The sequence below is a fragment of the Elephantulus edwardii genome, unplaced genomic scaffold, assembly GCF_000299155.1.
Source record: "Elephantulus edwardii isolate Elephantulus edwardi_28Jun2011 unplaced genomic scaffold, EleEdw1.0 scaffold00287, whole genome shotgun sequence".
NCBI lineage: Eukaryota > Metazoa > Chordata > Mammalia > Macroscelidea > Macroscelididae > Elephantulus > Elephantulus edwardii.
The window spans coordinates 1,442,670-1,460,590 of record NW_006400037.1 but is presented as its reverse complement, the minus strand read 5'-3'; the positions used below and the strand labels follow the sequence as shown (position 1 = coordinate 1,460,590).

The 17,921-nt window shown below is 39.7% G+C and overlaps 1 protein-coding gene across 1 annotated transcript in view; it reads left to right on the top strand.

Annotated features, from left to right (window-relative positions):
* Positions 1-9,619: 9,619 nt before the first annotated feature.
* LOC102866574 (V-type proton ATPase subunit H-like) overlaps positions 9,620-17,921 on the top strand; it is a 130,933-nt gene continuing 122,631 nt past the window's right edge. The window contains exons 1-2 of the mRNA XM_006900537.1: positions 9,620-9,767; positions 17,656-17,758. Of these exons, the coding sequence (XP_006900599.1) occupies positions 9,655-9,767; positions 17,656-17,758 (216 nt within the window). The 5' untranslated portion in view covers positions 9,620-9,654. The remainder of the gene's footprint in view (positions 9,768-17,655; positions 17,759-17,921) is intronic.

Sequence of the window (17,921 nt, the reverse complement as noted above, 5' to 3'; positions counted from 1 at the left end):
ACTATGCAAAGGCATTTGACTGTGTGGGTCGTAACAAATTGTGGCTAATTTAAGAAGAATGGGAATCCCAGAACAACTGATTATGCTCATGTGAAATCTATACTTGGACCAGGAGGCAGTAGTCAGAACAGAGCAAGAAAACACTGCATGGTTCAAAAAAAGAACTCAGAAAAGGAGTGCATCAGGAATGTGTCCTGTCCCCATACCTTCTCAATCTATATGCAGAACAGATCATTCAGCAGGCTAGACTTTATAAGGAGGAATGTGGCATCAGAATTCAAGGAAGACTCATCAACAACGTGCATTAACAACTGGAGGAAAGCCTGAAACATTTGCTGCAGAGGGTCAAAGACTATAGTTTGCAATATGGATTGAAGCTCAACATAAAGAAAACAAAGACTCTCAGCACTGGGCCCACTGAAAACACCATGGCAGATGGAGAAGAAATTGAGATTTCAGCTTGCTTGGTTCCACAGACAACATCCTTTGTACCAGAAGTCAAGAAATCAAAAGATAAATTACATTAGGAAAATCTGCTGTCAAGAACTCCAGAAGTTTTAAGAGCAAGGATGTCTGTGTGGAGACTAACGTCTGCCTGAGCCAGGCTATGGTCTTTACAATTACTTGCTTATGCATCAGAGAGCTGGACAATGACTAAGGATGACAGATGAAGACTCTTGAACATATCATGGACTGCCAACAAAACTAACAGATCTGTCCTGAAGAGGGTGAAACCAAGCTGTTCCTCGGAGGGAAAAATTTTGAGACTCTGACATACTTTGGGGCATGCGGTCAGGGGGAACCAGTCTTTGGAGAAGAATATCATGCTTGGAAGGGTGGAGAGAGAGCAGAAGAAAGAAAGATGAGACAGATTGACACAATAATTGGGATTATAAAGGTAGGTGTGTAAGATTAGCTCAGGATAGAGCAGGATTCAGAGCTATTGTGCATAGGGTCACTATGAGTCATAGCTGACTTGATGACACCGAACTAAAACAACATCAATTCCTTCTTCATTGTTTCCACCTTTTGCATTCTGGTCACAAATTATCATTAATACATCTTGGCTGCATATTCAGTCAGTTTCATACTACAAGATTTTGTAAAATTACTCCATTTTTTCTCTTAATGTAGAAATGAATATTTAATTAATAGTTGTATTAACAAGTCTTCCTTGTATGCATAGGGATAATATTCTATCAATCACAAAATTGAAATTGACTTTTTGACTATGAATGCAACACCATTCTTCTGTTTTTAATTCTCAGCATAGTGAACAATGTGATTGTCTGACGCAAAGTGGTCAAAGCTAGTTCATCGTATCTTGTTTTTTTAAATTTTTTTATTATTAATTTAAATGAAGATTTACAGAGACTCTGGATTAGTCCATCTTATCTTACTAATGCCTAAAATGTCAATGTTCATGCACTCTATTTAGTTTTTCATATTTTTAAAAAATTTTTCAGCACTCAAGTTACATACATTTCATGTTCCAATTATTAAAGGATGTTTGCTACTATTTTTCCTCATTTTGACTGACTTCCAATCTGGGCTTTCTATAATTATCCATGATCCTCTACTGTTCATACAGTTTTCAGAGGCCTGTTATTTAAGAAATCGATGGCCAATCCTACTTACTACTCTGTCTTAATCCAGGAGTTCTACTAAAACCTATCCAACATGGGTAATCCTTGTGGCATTTGAGTTTCAGTATCTCAGCAACTCACAAGTTATCTTAGTACAAGAAACTAACAGACAAGTACTGTACTACTTAGAGAAATGTCCTCCCTAAATACAATAAACTAACAATTTAGTTTGTTCCTCTAATAACAAATCAGTCTTCACACTAGGTCCAAGGACCTCAGGCTGTTTAAAAGTTCAACCAACTTTTCATTACAAAGGCCCACATACATAATTTGTTTAAACAAGAGGCTCTTAGCCCACAACTGATTGTTACTTAAATTTAAAAAAAATCAAATAGTTTACACATGTCTATTAATAAAATGAGACTTACCAGCCCACAACTGATTGTTAATAAAATCTTTGTTATTAAAAAAATTTGTGTCGTTATTGAATCTTTGAAGGATGTATACCCATTTGCCATGAACTGAATTATGTAGCCACAGAATTGTGGCTAGCAAGTCAAGTCACCTGTGACCCATAGTGACCCTATGTACAGCAGCTCTGAACCCTGCCCTGTCCTGAGCCAGTCTCACTAATTCCAACACCCTAACCCCCATTGTCCCAGTTACTGTATCAATCCATCTCATCCAGGGTCTTCCTATCCTGTGCTGTCCCTTCATCCTTCTGGGCATGGTGATCTTCTCCAAGGACCGGTCTCTCCTGGCCATGTGCCCAAAGTAGGTGAGAATGAGCTTCACAATCTTAGCATCAAGGAGAAACTTGGTTTCATCTTCTTCAAGACAGACCTATTTGTTTTCTTGTCCATCCGTGTTATGTTCAATACTCTTCTCCAGCATCACAATATGAAGATATGGATTCTTTTTCTATTACCCTTAGTCATTGTCCAACTCTGAAGCATAACAATTAATTTTGGCCTGGATTAGAATACCTATATATAAACATGCAATGTGGATGTTCTGCAGTGGTCTCTCATGACCCAGCAAGCCATATAATTATCAAAGGATTAAGGGGGAATGCAACATCCTTAATCCCATCAAAGTCCTGTTTTGATGAAAGGACCGTTTACCTTGGATATGACCTGTAAGGTAACATCTTTTATCTCACAAGAAAGAAAAGAGGAGAGAAAGCAAGTAGAGAAGCAGGGGGTGGAAGTGGGGGAGATGTGGCTTAGTACCATGAAGAAATAATTGCTGTGTGTTTTCTGGATCAAGGTCTCTGTGCTAGGAGGCTCTTTGACAGAAGGAAGGCCTAGACAAATGGAGATATGGAACACTGAGCCAAGAGATGCTAAGACAAGAATCTTTCTTCAGAACTAACATAAAGGGAAAGCCTTGCTTTTCCTAGAGCCAATATCCTGAATTTGGCTTTTTTAGTCTCCTGAGCAGTCTGAGAATAAAGTTCTCTTTATGAAAGCCATAAAATTGTACTTCTGTTATAGTATCACTGCATAACTAAGACATCAATTTAACAAGGACGAGAACTATCATTAATGTAGTATGAAAAATACCTTTCTTTGTTACAATTAAAATATCTATTTATAATTAGTTTAAAATAGTTATATAATACTTTAAGGTGCTCCAGTTTGTTTAATGGTAAAGAGTTATAAGGCTAACCCAATGGCATATATTTAAATCCATGAGCCGGAGAAAGATAGGCAATCCTCCTGTGCAATTAACTTCTGAAATCTCACTGGTGGATCAGTTATGAGTGGGTTTCAACTCAATGGTATACAACAAAAACAATAACATTGTATAATACTTTAGTATTTTACATTGTATAATTTTTTCCATTTGTGATGTTAAAGGTTTATTGTTCAAAAGGGCTTTCCTAGCCATTTGCTTTGCCTTTGTCATGTGGATGGGCTGGAATATGTGACTATCCTCAAGGGGATTGGTTAGTGTTGCAGATTCAGTGGAAAATTTTGAGAATCTCACCACTAGTATAGAAGCAGCAGGCATTCAGTGGACACTCTTTGTGGCCAAGATTCTTGCACCAGCTAGACCTGCAGGAGAGCAGCAGCAGATGCAGCAAAGAACCATAGACCTGACATGAGATGGAGCTGAACTTGGGACTGCTACCCCATGGAATCAGAACTAAAAGCCTTTGCTTAAGTCTGTTGGAGGACTGGGTGGGGGTGGGGGGTGGAGGTTGAGTTCAGAGAACCATAATTGGCAGGACTGATAGCTCTGTAACATTGGACTAAAGTTCTGAGGCACAAGGCCAAGGTGCTTGCAAGCACATGTCTGCAGCTGTCTTGAGTGATTGTATCTTGTTACCAATATGAATTAAGTAGAAAGAGGTGTGGTAACACGGAGAACATGCCTAACTTCATGAGAATTGGTTTTGTGTTATGGATGCTGTTGATGGGGACTGTTCCCCTTTGTGGAATTGTTGTTAAGTGCTGTCGAGTCATAGATGACTCATAGCAACCATATTAACGAAAGACCTGAACACTTGTATAACTTCTAGCATTTCTCCAAGTTCATAGAGTTTCTGGAGGTAAGCTATTTTGGAGGCAAGCTATTTAGGAAGTGGATGCCACTTCTGCTTCCAAACTTGTTTTAATCGGGGAGCTCCACCAAATTCTGTCCACCATGGGTAACTATTAACAAATTTGACACATCAGTGTTATAGTGTTTAGCATCACAGCAACCATAAGCTACTTCTGTACAGCAAATGGACAGACCAGTGCTATACCACTTAGAAGAATGTTTGATCAAAACCAATCAAAACCAGACCTGAGGAATAAAACCACCCACCTTTGGCTTGGTAGCATAACTTTCTATCCACTAGGCCAACAGAGCTCTCTCTATGTTGTTGTTATGTGCCACTGAGTCATAGACAACTCATAGCGACTCTGTGATTGAAAGACCTGAACACTTATATAACTTTCATAGTTTCTGTGGGGTTAGTGGAGGTCAGTCAGATATGGTGGTGCTCATGTTGATCTTTTTACTCTCTTAATAATAAAAACATTAGAAGAATGTCTATCTGTGCTTCACTGACTGCAAAGACTTTTGACTGTGTGGATCACAACAAACTATGGCTGACTCTGTGAAGAATGGGTATCCCAGAACATTTGATTGTGCTAATGCGAAACCTATACTTGGACTAAGAGGTAGTTTTCAGAACAGAGCAAGGAGACACTACATGGTTCAAAATCAAGAAAGGGGTCCATCAGGGATGTATTTTGTCTCCATACCTTTTCAATCTGTATGCAGACCAGATCATCCGAGATGCTGGGCTGTACGAGGCGGAATGTGGCATTAGGATTTGTGGAAGAATCATCAACAACCTGCGTTATGTGGATGACACAACCCTGCTTGCTGAAACTGAGGACCTGAAGCACTTGCTGCAGAAGGTCAAGGACTGCAGCCTTCAATATGGATTGAAGCTCAACATCAAGCAAATATTCTCACCACTGGGCCAATGGCAGCATCAGTATGGATGAAGGGATTGAGATAACAGTTTTGGTTTACTTGGTTCCACAGTCAACACTCTTGGTAACAGCAGCCAGGAAATCAGGAGACGAATTGAATTGGGAAAGTCAACTGTGAGGGACCTCTCAAGAGTACTGAAGAGTTCTTATGTCAGGCTGGAGACTAAGGTGCTCCTGATCCGGGCTATAGTCTTTGCAATTATGTGCTATGCATCGGAGTGATGAACAGTGAATAGGGATGACAGAAAGAGAATTGATGCCTTTGAGCTGTGGTGCTGGAGAAGAGGAGAAGAGTGTTGAATATACCACGGACTGTGAGGAGAACAAACAGGTTTGTTCTGGAGAGGGTGAAGCCAGAATGGTCCTTGGAGTCAAGGATTCTGAGGTTTTGTCTGACATACTTTGGGCATGTTGCAAGGAGGGACTCATCCTTGGAGAGGGACATCATGTTTGGGAGAGTAGAGGGATGGTGCAGGAGACAAAGACGCTCAATGTGATGGATTGATTCTGTGAATGGAGTGGTGGGGATGAGTGTGTTTGAGATGGCAAGGTTGGCACAGGATAGAATGGTGTTTAGGGCTCTTGTACATAGGGCCACTATGAGTCACAAGCGATTTGATGGCACATAACAACAACAACAATAAAAATTTGTATTCTTTTCTATTTTGCTGTTATAAAAAATACCGACATGAAAATTCTTGTACACTTTTTTATTGCATATTCATGCTAATCTCTCTGCAAAGTGTAAATCTTGTTTGTGGAGTATGCTTACTTAACATGCCAAGACAGTCCTGAAAGATAGGTAAGTGGTTATGATGTGTGCAGGGTTATCACTTTAAGAAATATACTGCAGTTTCTGCCAATGCCTTTGCATTAGCTACCACACCAGGCCCTACTTGCAAGAGTAAGTCTTGCCATAGCCTGATCACAGCCCAAAGTCTGCCTTTGCATTTGCAATGACCAATTGGTCATGCTCCATAGGAGCACTGCTGATATGTCAAGATTAAGAAATGTGTGTGTTGTGTGTGTGTGTGTGTGTGTGTGTGTGTGTGTGTTTTCTAGTCCCTTTGAGAGTTCTGAAAGTCTCACATAGTCTGAAACACCCTTGGACATTTGGTACCTTAACAGCTTCCCAAACCTCTGAAATATTCAAGTTTAAATTTTTTATTTAGTTAAAAGGAGTAGGACCATGACTTAAAGGTTTGTTTTCAGTGGCTTATTTTGCTCATGGTCATGAAATCATTCATTTACGCTAGAGTTTAACACAGAAATAGATGCAAGTCAAAGAATTAATTTTTTAAAAGGAAAACGGTAGAATAAATAAGGCAGGAGTGACATCCACTTTCTAAATAACATGCCTCTGGAAATTCTAAGAACTTTGATAAATGTCGATAGTTGTAGAGGGGCTTCAGGCCTTTTGTTCATGGGGTTGCTATGAGTCATCTTCGACTCGAAAGGCAATCAACAACAACAACATCTTTTACTAACTTCTTATAGCAGCAATAGGAAAGAAATACAACAAAAACTTTACTGCTTATTTATAATCAATATATAATATTGATTTTGACAGGTTAAAAACTTTTAATATTTTGAATAGAAGAGTATTAAGTAGAAATCCCTTTCAGTGCTTTTAAACAAAAGCATGCCACATAGACATAATATGACCTTTAGATGCAACACATTTTTGTGTATTGAGTTGGAACAGATCCATAGCTGACCCTCAACGGTGTTCAGAGGCCGTTTAATTCTAACGAAGAAGACAGCAGTTTTCATTATTAGTTAAGGAGAATGAGGGCCGCTGAGGTAAAGTGGAGAATCAGAAAACCTGTTACCAAAATCGTGTTACCAGATCAGTGAAGGACACCTTTAAATCTGACTTTCAGATAAACCACCACAAATTTTTTTTTTTAGCAGAAATACGTCCCGATATTACATACAATATCTGCTAAATGTGCAACCCAAATCAAGAGAACTCCTTTGACTTTGAGGATCAACTTCTTGGCATTGGTCTCATTTTTAAAAATCAAAATACAAGCACCTGATTATTTACTTGTTAAGTCTAAACTAAAGGGTCAACGAAAGAGAGGAAGACCCTCAGCGAAATGCATTCACACAGTGACTGTAACAATGGGTTCAAGTATATCAGACATGATGAGGATGTCACAGGAGAGGGCAAGGTATAGATTTGCTGTTCCTAGGTTTGTTGTTATGAGTTGTATTTGACTAGACGACACCTAACAATAACATTTAATTTAAATAACAACATTAAATCAAACTTTTCAAAGGTATACAGATAAAAGAATTTGGCTTCTCTTCTTACTTCCCAGCTCCAGGTCTCCGCCGAGATCAACGTGCTCAGCCCTCAGAAAACCACCAATCCTTTAGGAAACGCGCCCCTCCTCCGCATCTTTTGGACCGTCTCGGCTTCCGCCACCGCTGTTCACGTGCCCACAGTCACGTGACCAGCGAGCCTGTCATTCTGCAGTCGCTCCTGCTTCCTTTTGTCTGTTTCGCACCCTCAACGTCTTCCTTGGTGTCCGTCCCTCTTAATTTATCGATTTTTTTTTTTTCTATACCGCTGCTCAGGACTCCGATCCGGAAGAGACGCTGACTCCGCCGACTCAGCGCCGCAGCTGGGCTGTGGCAGCGAAGACCCGAGCCACCGCCTTTGGGTGCGTTGGAGGGTCCCGAGGATTCGCCACGTAAAGCTGCACTAGTGTTGAGTCTGTGGCACCGGCCCAGGTGAGCTGACCTCTGTGGCTGCTTCTGCGTCCCTGATGCAGGGCGGTCTTACCGCTGCTGGAGCACTCCCCACCCTCAGGCCCTTTCTTCCTCCCCTTCCTCCGTCTTCTTCTGATCGACTAATCTGGATTTTTCTTGCCACTCCTTCAGCAAGTTTATGAAATTGCAGATTCTCCCAAGCGGCAGGAAGTTAGGGGAAAGCAGGGAGGCATGTGAAAAATACACTTTCCCCAGGACTGGGCCACGACGCTGACCAGCAGCGGGAGGGGCGAATGTTTCAGTTACCCAGGTCCCGAGACAATAAGAGCTCCCTCACAGAAGAGAGGAGTGTTGTGGAACCTGCCTGGTTTCAGGGTTCCGGCCTTGTTCCGGAAGGAACCTGTTTCTTCTTGGGCCTGCCAGCCCTCACAGCTCTTGCTTGTTTAGGCAACAGATACTCAGATGTGTAACTACTAACCAAGGACATTGGGACTCTGAAATAGAATTTTTGATGTGGTTTTAGCCCCATTGTGGCCATATTCATTCGTGTTTATTTTGTGAACTGGAACCCATGTTTTGTGCTGCAGTAAACACGCGTGAATTTTTCTTCCACAGTTGAGTAAAATTACTTGGGAGCTGTTATGGTAGGTTCCTGATACTTAATGTTGGGGTGCTTAAATTGTAATTGCTCTTTGTTGCAAAAATTACCCTAAAAGTGATTTTTAGAATCACATACACTTTGAAAAAGGAATTATTTCTTCTAAGTAATAACTTTGCCATTCCAGGTACTTTTGTTTGAACAGGAAATGCAGTGTTTTTATATAGGACATCTAATGTATAACTTAAAATTAATCATTTTATAATTTAGCAAGCACTGATAAAGTTCTTGGTATTCTATGATCTTTATCAGAAGAGGAATATTGATTATATGAAGTTATTTTCCTGTTTTGTATACCTGTTCCATTTAAAAACTGCAGCCACAGTATTCCTTAGAAGTGAACATTCTGAAAAAAATGAGAAAAAAAAAGAAGTGAAGATTCTGAAACTTTGTCTAAAGTACTTTAGGCATATATTCAGTGGAGACCATTCCTTGGATTTAGGCATGCTTGGAGAAGTTGACTGAAAAAAAAATCCCTGAAACTCATTGGCATGACTTGTAAATGATATCTGGTGGGTTTTTGGAGGGTATAAATTGTATGGGAGAAAATTGCCCATCTGGCTGGTGGATTTGAACTGCCAGAGAAGCAAAACCTTTGGATTAACAGTGGATCTCCCTACTGACTATGCTACAAAACTCCCTGGAAGATTAGAGGATCAGTAAAAATGAGGAAGATCCTTCAGGAGAGGGATTGTCTCAGTGGCTGTAACTATGAGTCTAAATATAACAAGAGTTTCACGTGAGGATGTGGTAAGACTGGGCAGTGTTTTGTTCTGCTGTCCATTGGGTTGCTATCAATTAGAATCTACATGGTGGCACTTAACAGTAAAGAACAGCATTCCACGTAAGCATCATGTCTGATAGCTTTCTCTTAAATGATGACTGTAAAATCTTAATGCTTTATTAATGTAAATAATATAAAAACCTTTCCTAAAAAGATAAACCCTGTAGAAAACAATTTTGTGGAACAGCACATAATGGCAGGACTTGAAAGCTACTTAATATTTGAGTTGATTATATGTCTGACATTGAAATTAGCTTACTTGGCATTTGCTTTTGACTAATAAGCTTTAGTTCTTAAGTGTTATAATATTAGTGATAGTTACCAAAGAGAATAAAATTTGCTATTCTGTTTTTGTCTTATATCTGAATTGGAGATTTTCTGAAGAACATTCAAAATAATAAAATTTACATGACCAAAATGGATATCCGGGGTGCTGTGGATGCTGCTGTCCCAACCAACATCATTGCTGCCAAGGCTGCAGAAGTTCGTGCAAACAAAGTGAACTGGCAATCCTACCTCCAGTAAGTGCCAGTCTGTTGTTACTCATGCATAATCATGCGTTCTGCACCAGGCCTTTTCATGGTCATGCTTTGATGAGAGAAATACTGGAAAAGTACTAATGTATAAGGAAGTACTTCCTCTCCCTGATAATTAAGTGTCATGAGGATAGCAGGGTGTGGTAGAAATAACTTGGAGTTGTAGTGGGGGAGCAGAGCAGCTTTCAGCACTTCTGACCTCTTCCTGGAAAGTTGTAGTTTTGAATGAGTGGAAATATGGATAAGAGGCTCATGAGCTCAGGAGGGAGGATGGGGTTATGGGTAAAGCCTACCATAGCAGCCTGTCAGGCTTATTAATCAGTGTGGTAGTGGCACATCTGACAAAACTGAGAGACATGTCAATTAAGATTTGAGTATGGATGCTGATTCTTCTGTCTGCTAATTTGGTGATCTTAATGAAATCACACAACTTCTCTTAAGTTCAGTAAAGTGTATATGAAATGGTGATAGACACTTCAAAATGTTGTGAAATAATATATTTCCAATGTCATTGTTACATGCTATGTGGCAGCATAGAACTTCCCCCTGGGGTTTTCTAGACTGTAATCTTTAGGACTTGTTATGCATCTGAGAGCTGGATAATGAATAAAGATGACAGAAGTATTGAGGTCTTTGAGTTGTGGTGTTGGAGAGGAGTACTGAATATCCATGGACTGCCAAAGGAACAAAGTATCTTGTAGAAAATGCCAAAAGAACAAAATAGAGAAAAATGCAGCCAGAGTGCTCTTTGGAGGTAAGGATGGTAAAGCTTCACCTCACATATTTGGGCTTCTTGCTAGGAGAGGCTATTCCTTGTAGAGGGACTTCATTCTTGGAAAGGTAGAGGGACGGCAAAGGTCAGGAAGACCCACAACCAGGTAGATTGACACAGTGACTGCAGCAATAGGCTTGAGTGTGTCAGAGATTGTGAAGATGGCACAAGGTAGGACAGTTCAGATCTATGCTTCACTGTGAGTTGTACTATGAGTTGTATGTGACTAAATGGCACCCAACAGCAGCAACAGTCTTTGTGAGAGCAGATTGCTGGGTCTTTCTGTCTTGGAGTGGTTGGATGGAATTGAATCACTAATTTGAAAGTTAGCACAGATATGATAGGTAAAGTGTTGGACTGCCGATTGAAAAGTCAGCGGTTCTGTCCAACAGCCCCTCTGTGAGAGAAAGAACCTTTTTTTCCTCCAGGTGAGATTTTCAGCCTTTAAAATCTGATGAGGATCCTCAGGAGTGCAGTTGATGTGCTTGCAGTTGGTTTGGTTATGGTTTTGATACCCTCTCAATTTTAATTCTACATCTTTGTAATCAATACATATATTGATGTTAAATGTGTTTGTGTTTCTATGTTATTTATTTATAAAGTAAGATTTTATTTATTCTTTAATTCATGCTCATTCTCTTAGATTTTTTATTTATTCTTTAACATATTTTAACATTATTTTGGTATATTTATAAGAATGGATTATTAGACAAATTTGGTCCATATTTGCACATGCATTTTGAAAAGCAAACTGCAGAATCATTAATTTTATTCTTGCTTCTTAATTTTACTGTAGGGGGGTGCATAGTATAAAAAAATGGTACTATTTCTGCTTTTGCTTTAGTCACTCAACAAATATTGAGTAGCTACCAAGTTCAAGGCATTTTCCCAAAAAGAACTCAACTCATACTATGATAATAGAGAGATGCAGAAATAGGAGAGCTAAACCTAATCTTGGAATTTTCCTGAAGAGGATCCTCCATAAACTGTGTTTTGAAGGAGAATTTAACTTTAAGGAGAGAACAGTTCAGGGAAGTGGAAGATAGCATGCTGATAAGTATCTGCATCCTACTTTGCTCAATAGCAACTGGGGCCTTAAGAGCTTGTGAATTTTTACATAAACAGTCTTCCAAGAATCCTGAAAAATCTACAACCATGAGAGGATACAGTAGATGAATGGGACCGTCTAAGAAACAAATCCCTATGCACATGCAAAAACTTCTCCAACAGGGTGAAAAGGGAAGCCACAGACTGGGGAAAAAAAATATTTGGTAATGGCATGTCAGATAAGGGACTTATTTTTAGAATTTATAAAATACTCTAGCACCAAAACAAGATAGATGTAAATACTCCAGTTGAAAAAAGGGTACAAGATATGAACAGACACTTCACCAAAGAAGACATTCAGATGGCCAACAAACACGAAGAAATGTTCAAAATCCCTAGCTCTGAGATGCAAATCAAAACAACTATGAGATATCATCTCACCCCAGTAAGAATAACAAAATTTAACAGAAAAGCAAGCAACAAATGCTGGCGAGGTTGTGGAGAAACTGGAACTCTTATTCATTGTTGGTGGGAGTTTGTAAAATTGTTGTAAAATGGGACTGACCTTGGGGTTGGAGGGAGACTGAGAAAGATGGGATAAATTATGTATACTGCATTGAAACAGAGGAGGGAGAGAACTGTTTAAAAGGGATATATGATTAGGTATTATTGTCATGATAGGAGTCCAGAGGAAGGCTGCATAGTGGAGTGGACTTGAGAGGAGGGATTGTATATCAATGAAAGAATTTTTCTTTTAATTTTCAAAGAGAACTGGGCGGGAGGTTGGGGGAGGGAGAAAAGTGCAACAATGAAGGAATGGAAATCCAAAGTCTCTGTAAATATTCAATAAAATGAATTAAAAAGAAAAAGAGCTTGTGAATTTTTATCTAGGTTGCAACGGTTGGTCTCTATCCATCTGCAAGAAGGAAAGTGAAGAAATCATAGACTCAAGGAACCAAGGACTGCTGGACTGTGAGAACCACAGCCTCTACTAGCCTGAGATAAAACTAGATGGTGTCTAGCCGCTACTACTGACTGCTCTTATCAAGAGTATGATGAGGCCTAGAACAGTTGGCAGAAAAAATGCAAAATCCTGAAGATGCAAAGTCACAAAGAGTTTAAACAAAGTTTCCTTGCCACAAGTGTGAGGAAATCAAGAGTTAATTAAGAAGGAATGGCTGGCTGAAGGAAAGACACAGTTATTTATAATGAATAGGAGAACTGCAAAATTGCAATAGTAGCAGTGCAGAGCGTAGTTGATGCTCAGAGGTAGATGGGAACTTTTGGGGATAGTTTGTAGAGCTAGAAATAGAGTGGTCTCACACAGAACCCAGGACCCAAGGAAAGTGGAGAAGTCAATGAAGACATCAGAGAGGTGTGTCCTGAGAGGAGAATCCCTGGGAAGGTAAGAACAGCATGTCAGGAGAGAACTGGGAAGACAGGACTGAACTTTCTCTTGTACTGGAAATGAAGGAAACCTCAGAAAAAGAATGAAAACAATTAAAACCATGTTTTCAAACAGGAACTCCTGTTAAAGTTACAGTGCTAGAAGTGCTATTAAAAAGGCTGCATTGAAAAACAAGGAACTATGCAATATTATTCAAAATGGGTGACCCTGGAGGACTTTATGCTGAGAAGTATCTCAGTCACAAAAGGACAAATACTGCATAGTGCCACTTTTGTAGAACGGGACTGACAATCAGCGTTGGGGATGAGACTGAGAAAAATTGGATAAATTATGTATACTGCATTGAAACAGAGGAGGGAGAGAATAATTTAAAAGCAATATATGATAGGGTATTATAGTTATCTCAAGAATCCAGAATTAAGGATGCATAGTGGAGTGTACCTGGGGCAGTGGGAGGGGTGTGGGGGATTGTACACCAAAGAAAGAATTTTTCTTTTACTTTTTCAAAGAGAGGCGCAAATGGGGGGGGGGCAGGGAGAAAAGTGCAACAATGAATGAATGGAAATCCAAAATCTCTGTAAGTGTTCATTAAAATTATTAAAATGAAAAATAATAAAAAAAAGACAAATACTGCATAGTGACACTTTTGTAGAACGGGACTGACATCAGGGTTGGGGTGAGACTGAGAAGAATTGGATAAATTATATATACTGCATTGAAACAGATGACAGATGAGAGAGAGAACAGTTTAAAAGTGATATATGATTGGTTACTATGGCTATGACGGGAGTACCGAGTGAAGGTTGCATAGTGAAGTGTACTAAGGGGAGGCAGATTGTACACCAATGAAGAAAGTTTTCTTTTACTTTTCGAAGAGAGGAGTGAACTGGGGCAGGGAGGGATGGGCAGAGAGAAAAATGAAACAATGATTAATGGAAATCCAAAATTTCTGTAAATGTTCATTAAAATAAAAAAAAGGTAAAACACAGGATTACAAAGTCGAGGGACAAATTCAGAGTATATATATAAAAACAGTTCAGCTGGCATGGGGTAAGCTATATCTGACCTCCACTAACTCCATAAGGGGGAAGAATATCTATCAATATCAACATCACAAAACTTATTCCTGAGGTCACACATGCCCCCCATGTTCCTACATCTGGTTCTGTCAATTGCAGTGTCAACCATACCTCCCAGGGCTCTCCCTGCCCTGCTCATCTATTGCCGTGGCCACACAATTAAGACATCATTCACGATTATGAGGTTTAGTAGGGATGTTAACAAGCTGTTACAATAAAGTTTGGAAACTATATAGTTCTTCCTTCAGACCAGCCTCTAAAGCATGCTTTGTAGGCTCTCTGACCTTGAACCTTGTTACAAAGCTCTTTTAGTGCTTCCAGTTAAAGGACCTCTCTCCCAACCCTCCACTCAAACTCCAAGAGGAAGGCTCTGGCTCTCTGGGGTGGAAGTTCGAGTTTATTCGTCTCATGCAGGCCTCTGATTCTCTCGACTGCTTCTGTTTCTGTGTCTGGCCTGGTGTACCTCCTTCTAGCACAGGAATCTGACTCAAAAGTCTGTTATCTCTGTACTGTTGCTGCTTTCTTGATTGTAGTGAGATTCTGCTTTTCAGCCTTCAACCTGCTCAGTTTAAATTTGGCAGGATAGTAAAAGTGACCAAACTCCTCATCATACTTTGCACACTTTGCATCATCTCTGCCTTTTATCACTCGAATGAGGCTATTTACCTTATTCATGTTGTTTGCAAGCTGTTCAGTCCCCTTAATGGGGTTACACACACTCCACCAAGTGGTGAAAATCAGAGCCACTGTCCAGAAAAGCCATACTGAATAGTAAGCCACTGTAGTTTAATAGAAAGCAATTTGTTACATGGTAACAGGGTGTAGAAAATCTAGAGGGCATATGACGGGATTTTGAATAGGAAAAAAATAGGATGTTTGGAAGAGGATTGTATGTTGAGTGGGAGTAGCAGATAAATGTGAAAGGTTAGTTCCTCTCTTGTGGGGAGGTGATAATTCATATGGTGACTTAGATCCCCCAGCTATCTGTGGAATCAGGTAAAGCTGTCATCCATAAGAAGAAGACTTGGTTTCATTCTCTTGTCCTGACTTCTGCTAGGAGCGTGTTCTTATAAATCATGTAAACATCTACTGCCTGGAGTCCCTTCCTAAGATGTTTTGTTTTTCTCCTTAAAAAGCAAGATACTACCTACAACCAGAAAGAATAAAATAGATGAATGGAACCTTCCAAGACTCAAATCCCTATGCACATCAAAAAACTCAAACAGGGTAAGAAGGAAACTCACAGACTGGGAAATAAATATTTGGCAGTGACATACCTGATAAGGGACTTATATCTAAAATTTATAGAATACTCCAGCACCTTAACAAGAAAAAGGTAAATAACCCAATCATAAAATGGGCTCAGGATATGAATAGACACTTCACCAAAGAAGACATTCAGATAGCAAACACACACATGAAGAAATGTTACAAATCCCTAGCTAGCAGTAAGATGCTAATCAAAACATCTATGAAATATGTCACCCCAGCAACAGTGGCAAAGTTCAACAGGGCAGCAAGTAGCAAATGCTGGTGAGGTTGTTAAGAGATTGGTACCCTTGTTCACTGCTGGTGGGAGTGTAAAATGGTACAGCCACTATGGAAGGTGGGCTGGTGCTTTCTAAAAAAATTGAAACTTAGACATACCATTTGACCCAGAAATTCCACTACTGGGAATATACTGTAAAAAAACCAGAGTCACTACTCAAACAGATGTCTGTCATCATTGCTTATTTCTGCTTTACAAAGAGATGGAAGCAGGCCTTGTGCGCACCAACAAATGAATGGATGGAAAAACTGTGGTACATTCCCAATGGAGTATTACACAGCATGGAAAAACAGTGAATTTGTAAAATGTTTCACAACATGGGAGAGCCTGGAGAACATTATGCTGAGTGAAATTTCTCAGTCAACAAAAGACAAATATTGTATAAAACTACTGCTCTAACATAGGACAGACAGGAGAGGGGGTTTGTGAGAGAGAATGGGAAGAGAATGGATAGATAATGAACACTGCAGTAGAACAGATGAGGGGAACAACTGTCTGAAAGGAATATATGATTAGGCATTATATGTACGACAGTAATCTGGAGCAAGGGATGCACTGTGGGTGGGCTGGGGGAGGGGGTGAGGAGGGGAAGAAAATGTAGAACAATGAATAGAGAAAACCAAAATGGGGGGGGGGGGAAAGCAACAAAAAAAAAGACATTTTCTTGTTATGCGTGCTGGGAAATCTGCTTTAGAGTCTGTTTTGCTGAATGGGTTTGCTGAAACACTAGGAACCTCAAGGTACTTGGGGAGGGTTTTTAATCTTCATATTGCTGACTTAAAAACAACAACACAAACCTGACCAAATTACAAATATTTTTATTTTAAGCATGCTTTTTTAAAAAAATACATGTAATTTTACTTACATATTTTCAGTTTGTATAATTTGTCTATTTTTGGAGTCGGGCAGAAAATAGTGGTCACAGGGGTTAGTGGGTTTCCAGAGTTTTCTAAATGGAATGGGAACTCTCCCTCGAAGTGGTGTGGTGCATTTTTCGTGCGCTGAGATCTCAGGGTCAATGTGAATCCTGAAGTGCCCAGCATCTTATGGTTGCTTGCAAGGAGGTTTTGCCAACATGTGTTTTCACAAGGGAGGGACTTGATTTAGGGTGGGAGGACTAGGAAGCCAAGCTGTTTTGGAAGACGAGATGACTAGTTCAGTTTTGATAGTGCAGAATTTGTGAAAACAGAGAGCTGTTTAAGCAGAGGAGGAGCATGATTTGAAGGAGAGGGAAGACAAGACTATTGATTTGAATCTTACTGAGGAGAGTGTTGGTTAAAGTAAAGCAACATGCCATGAGTGAGCCATGGGGAGAAGCATTGAAGAGAAAAGAACCAGTGGAGGGCCTTGCAAAAGGTGCAAGGAAATTGGGGTGTAGGACAAGTGTGGGGAGGATAGGAGATCAGGATGGAGGGGCTGTTTTCAGAGGACAGGACAGCTTACCTTTTTCTGTGGTAGAGAAGGATATGCTGGAGAAAATGTGAAAGTCAGTATAAAGTTGCTCTGGTTTTGATGAGGTAGGCAGCTAAATACATTGGTTTGGGAGTGAATGAGAAGATGAGACTTGAGTGATGACAGCAGCAGTGGGATTAAATGTAGTAGAGCCTGTGAGGGGGGCACAGGATCAGGTCAGGATTCTTCTGTTGTCCATAGGGTCGAAAGGAGGTAGAGCAAATCCCACAGCACTTAGCAACAGGAATGGAGAGAGAGAGAACATTTTAATCCTTGCTGTGAGCAAGAAGCTATGAATAATTTAATTTCAGCATTAGTACAATCTCCTAAAAGCAGTATGGCTTTTTTGTGTGTGTTTTTGCAAGTAAATAAACTCAGGTTCCAGAGTAGTTACAGTCAGTATAGAAGGTCCACTTTAAACCCCTTTAAAGAAAAAAAAATCAGTGCCCGTGAATTACCATATTTTACCACTTGGAGATAGGAAAAAGGCTAGAATTCTTCAGTTGCTTCTTCATAGTGTCTGTTCAGCTTCTATTGAACAAAACCAACATATTCTTTCTTTCCAGAGGTCAGATGATTTCTGCTGAAGACTGTGAATTTATCCAGAGATTTGAAATGAAGAGAAGTCCTGAAGAGAAGCAAGATATGCTTCAAGCTGAAGGCAGCCAGGTGATTGATACAAACATCATGTCATGAACATTGACCTTGTCATTAAAAAGTCTAGAAAAACAAAATTAAATGACTGCGTAATATCTGTTATAGCTCGATGCCTGTTAGTTATAATTTAACAAACAGTCCTTCTTTTGGAAGATTTAAACTTGTTTTCAGTTTT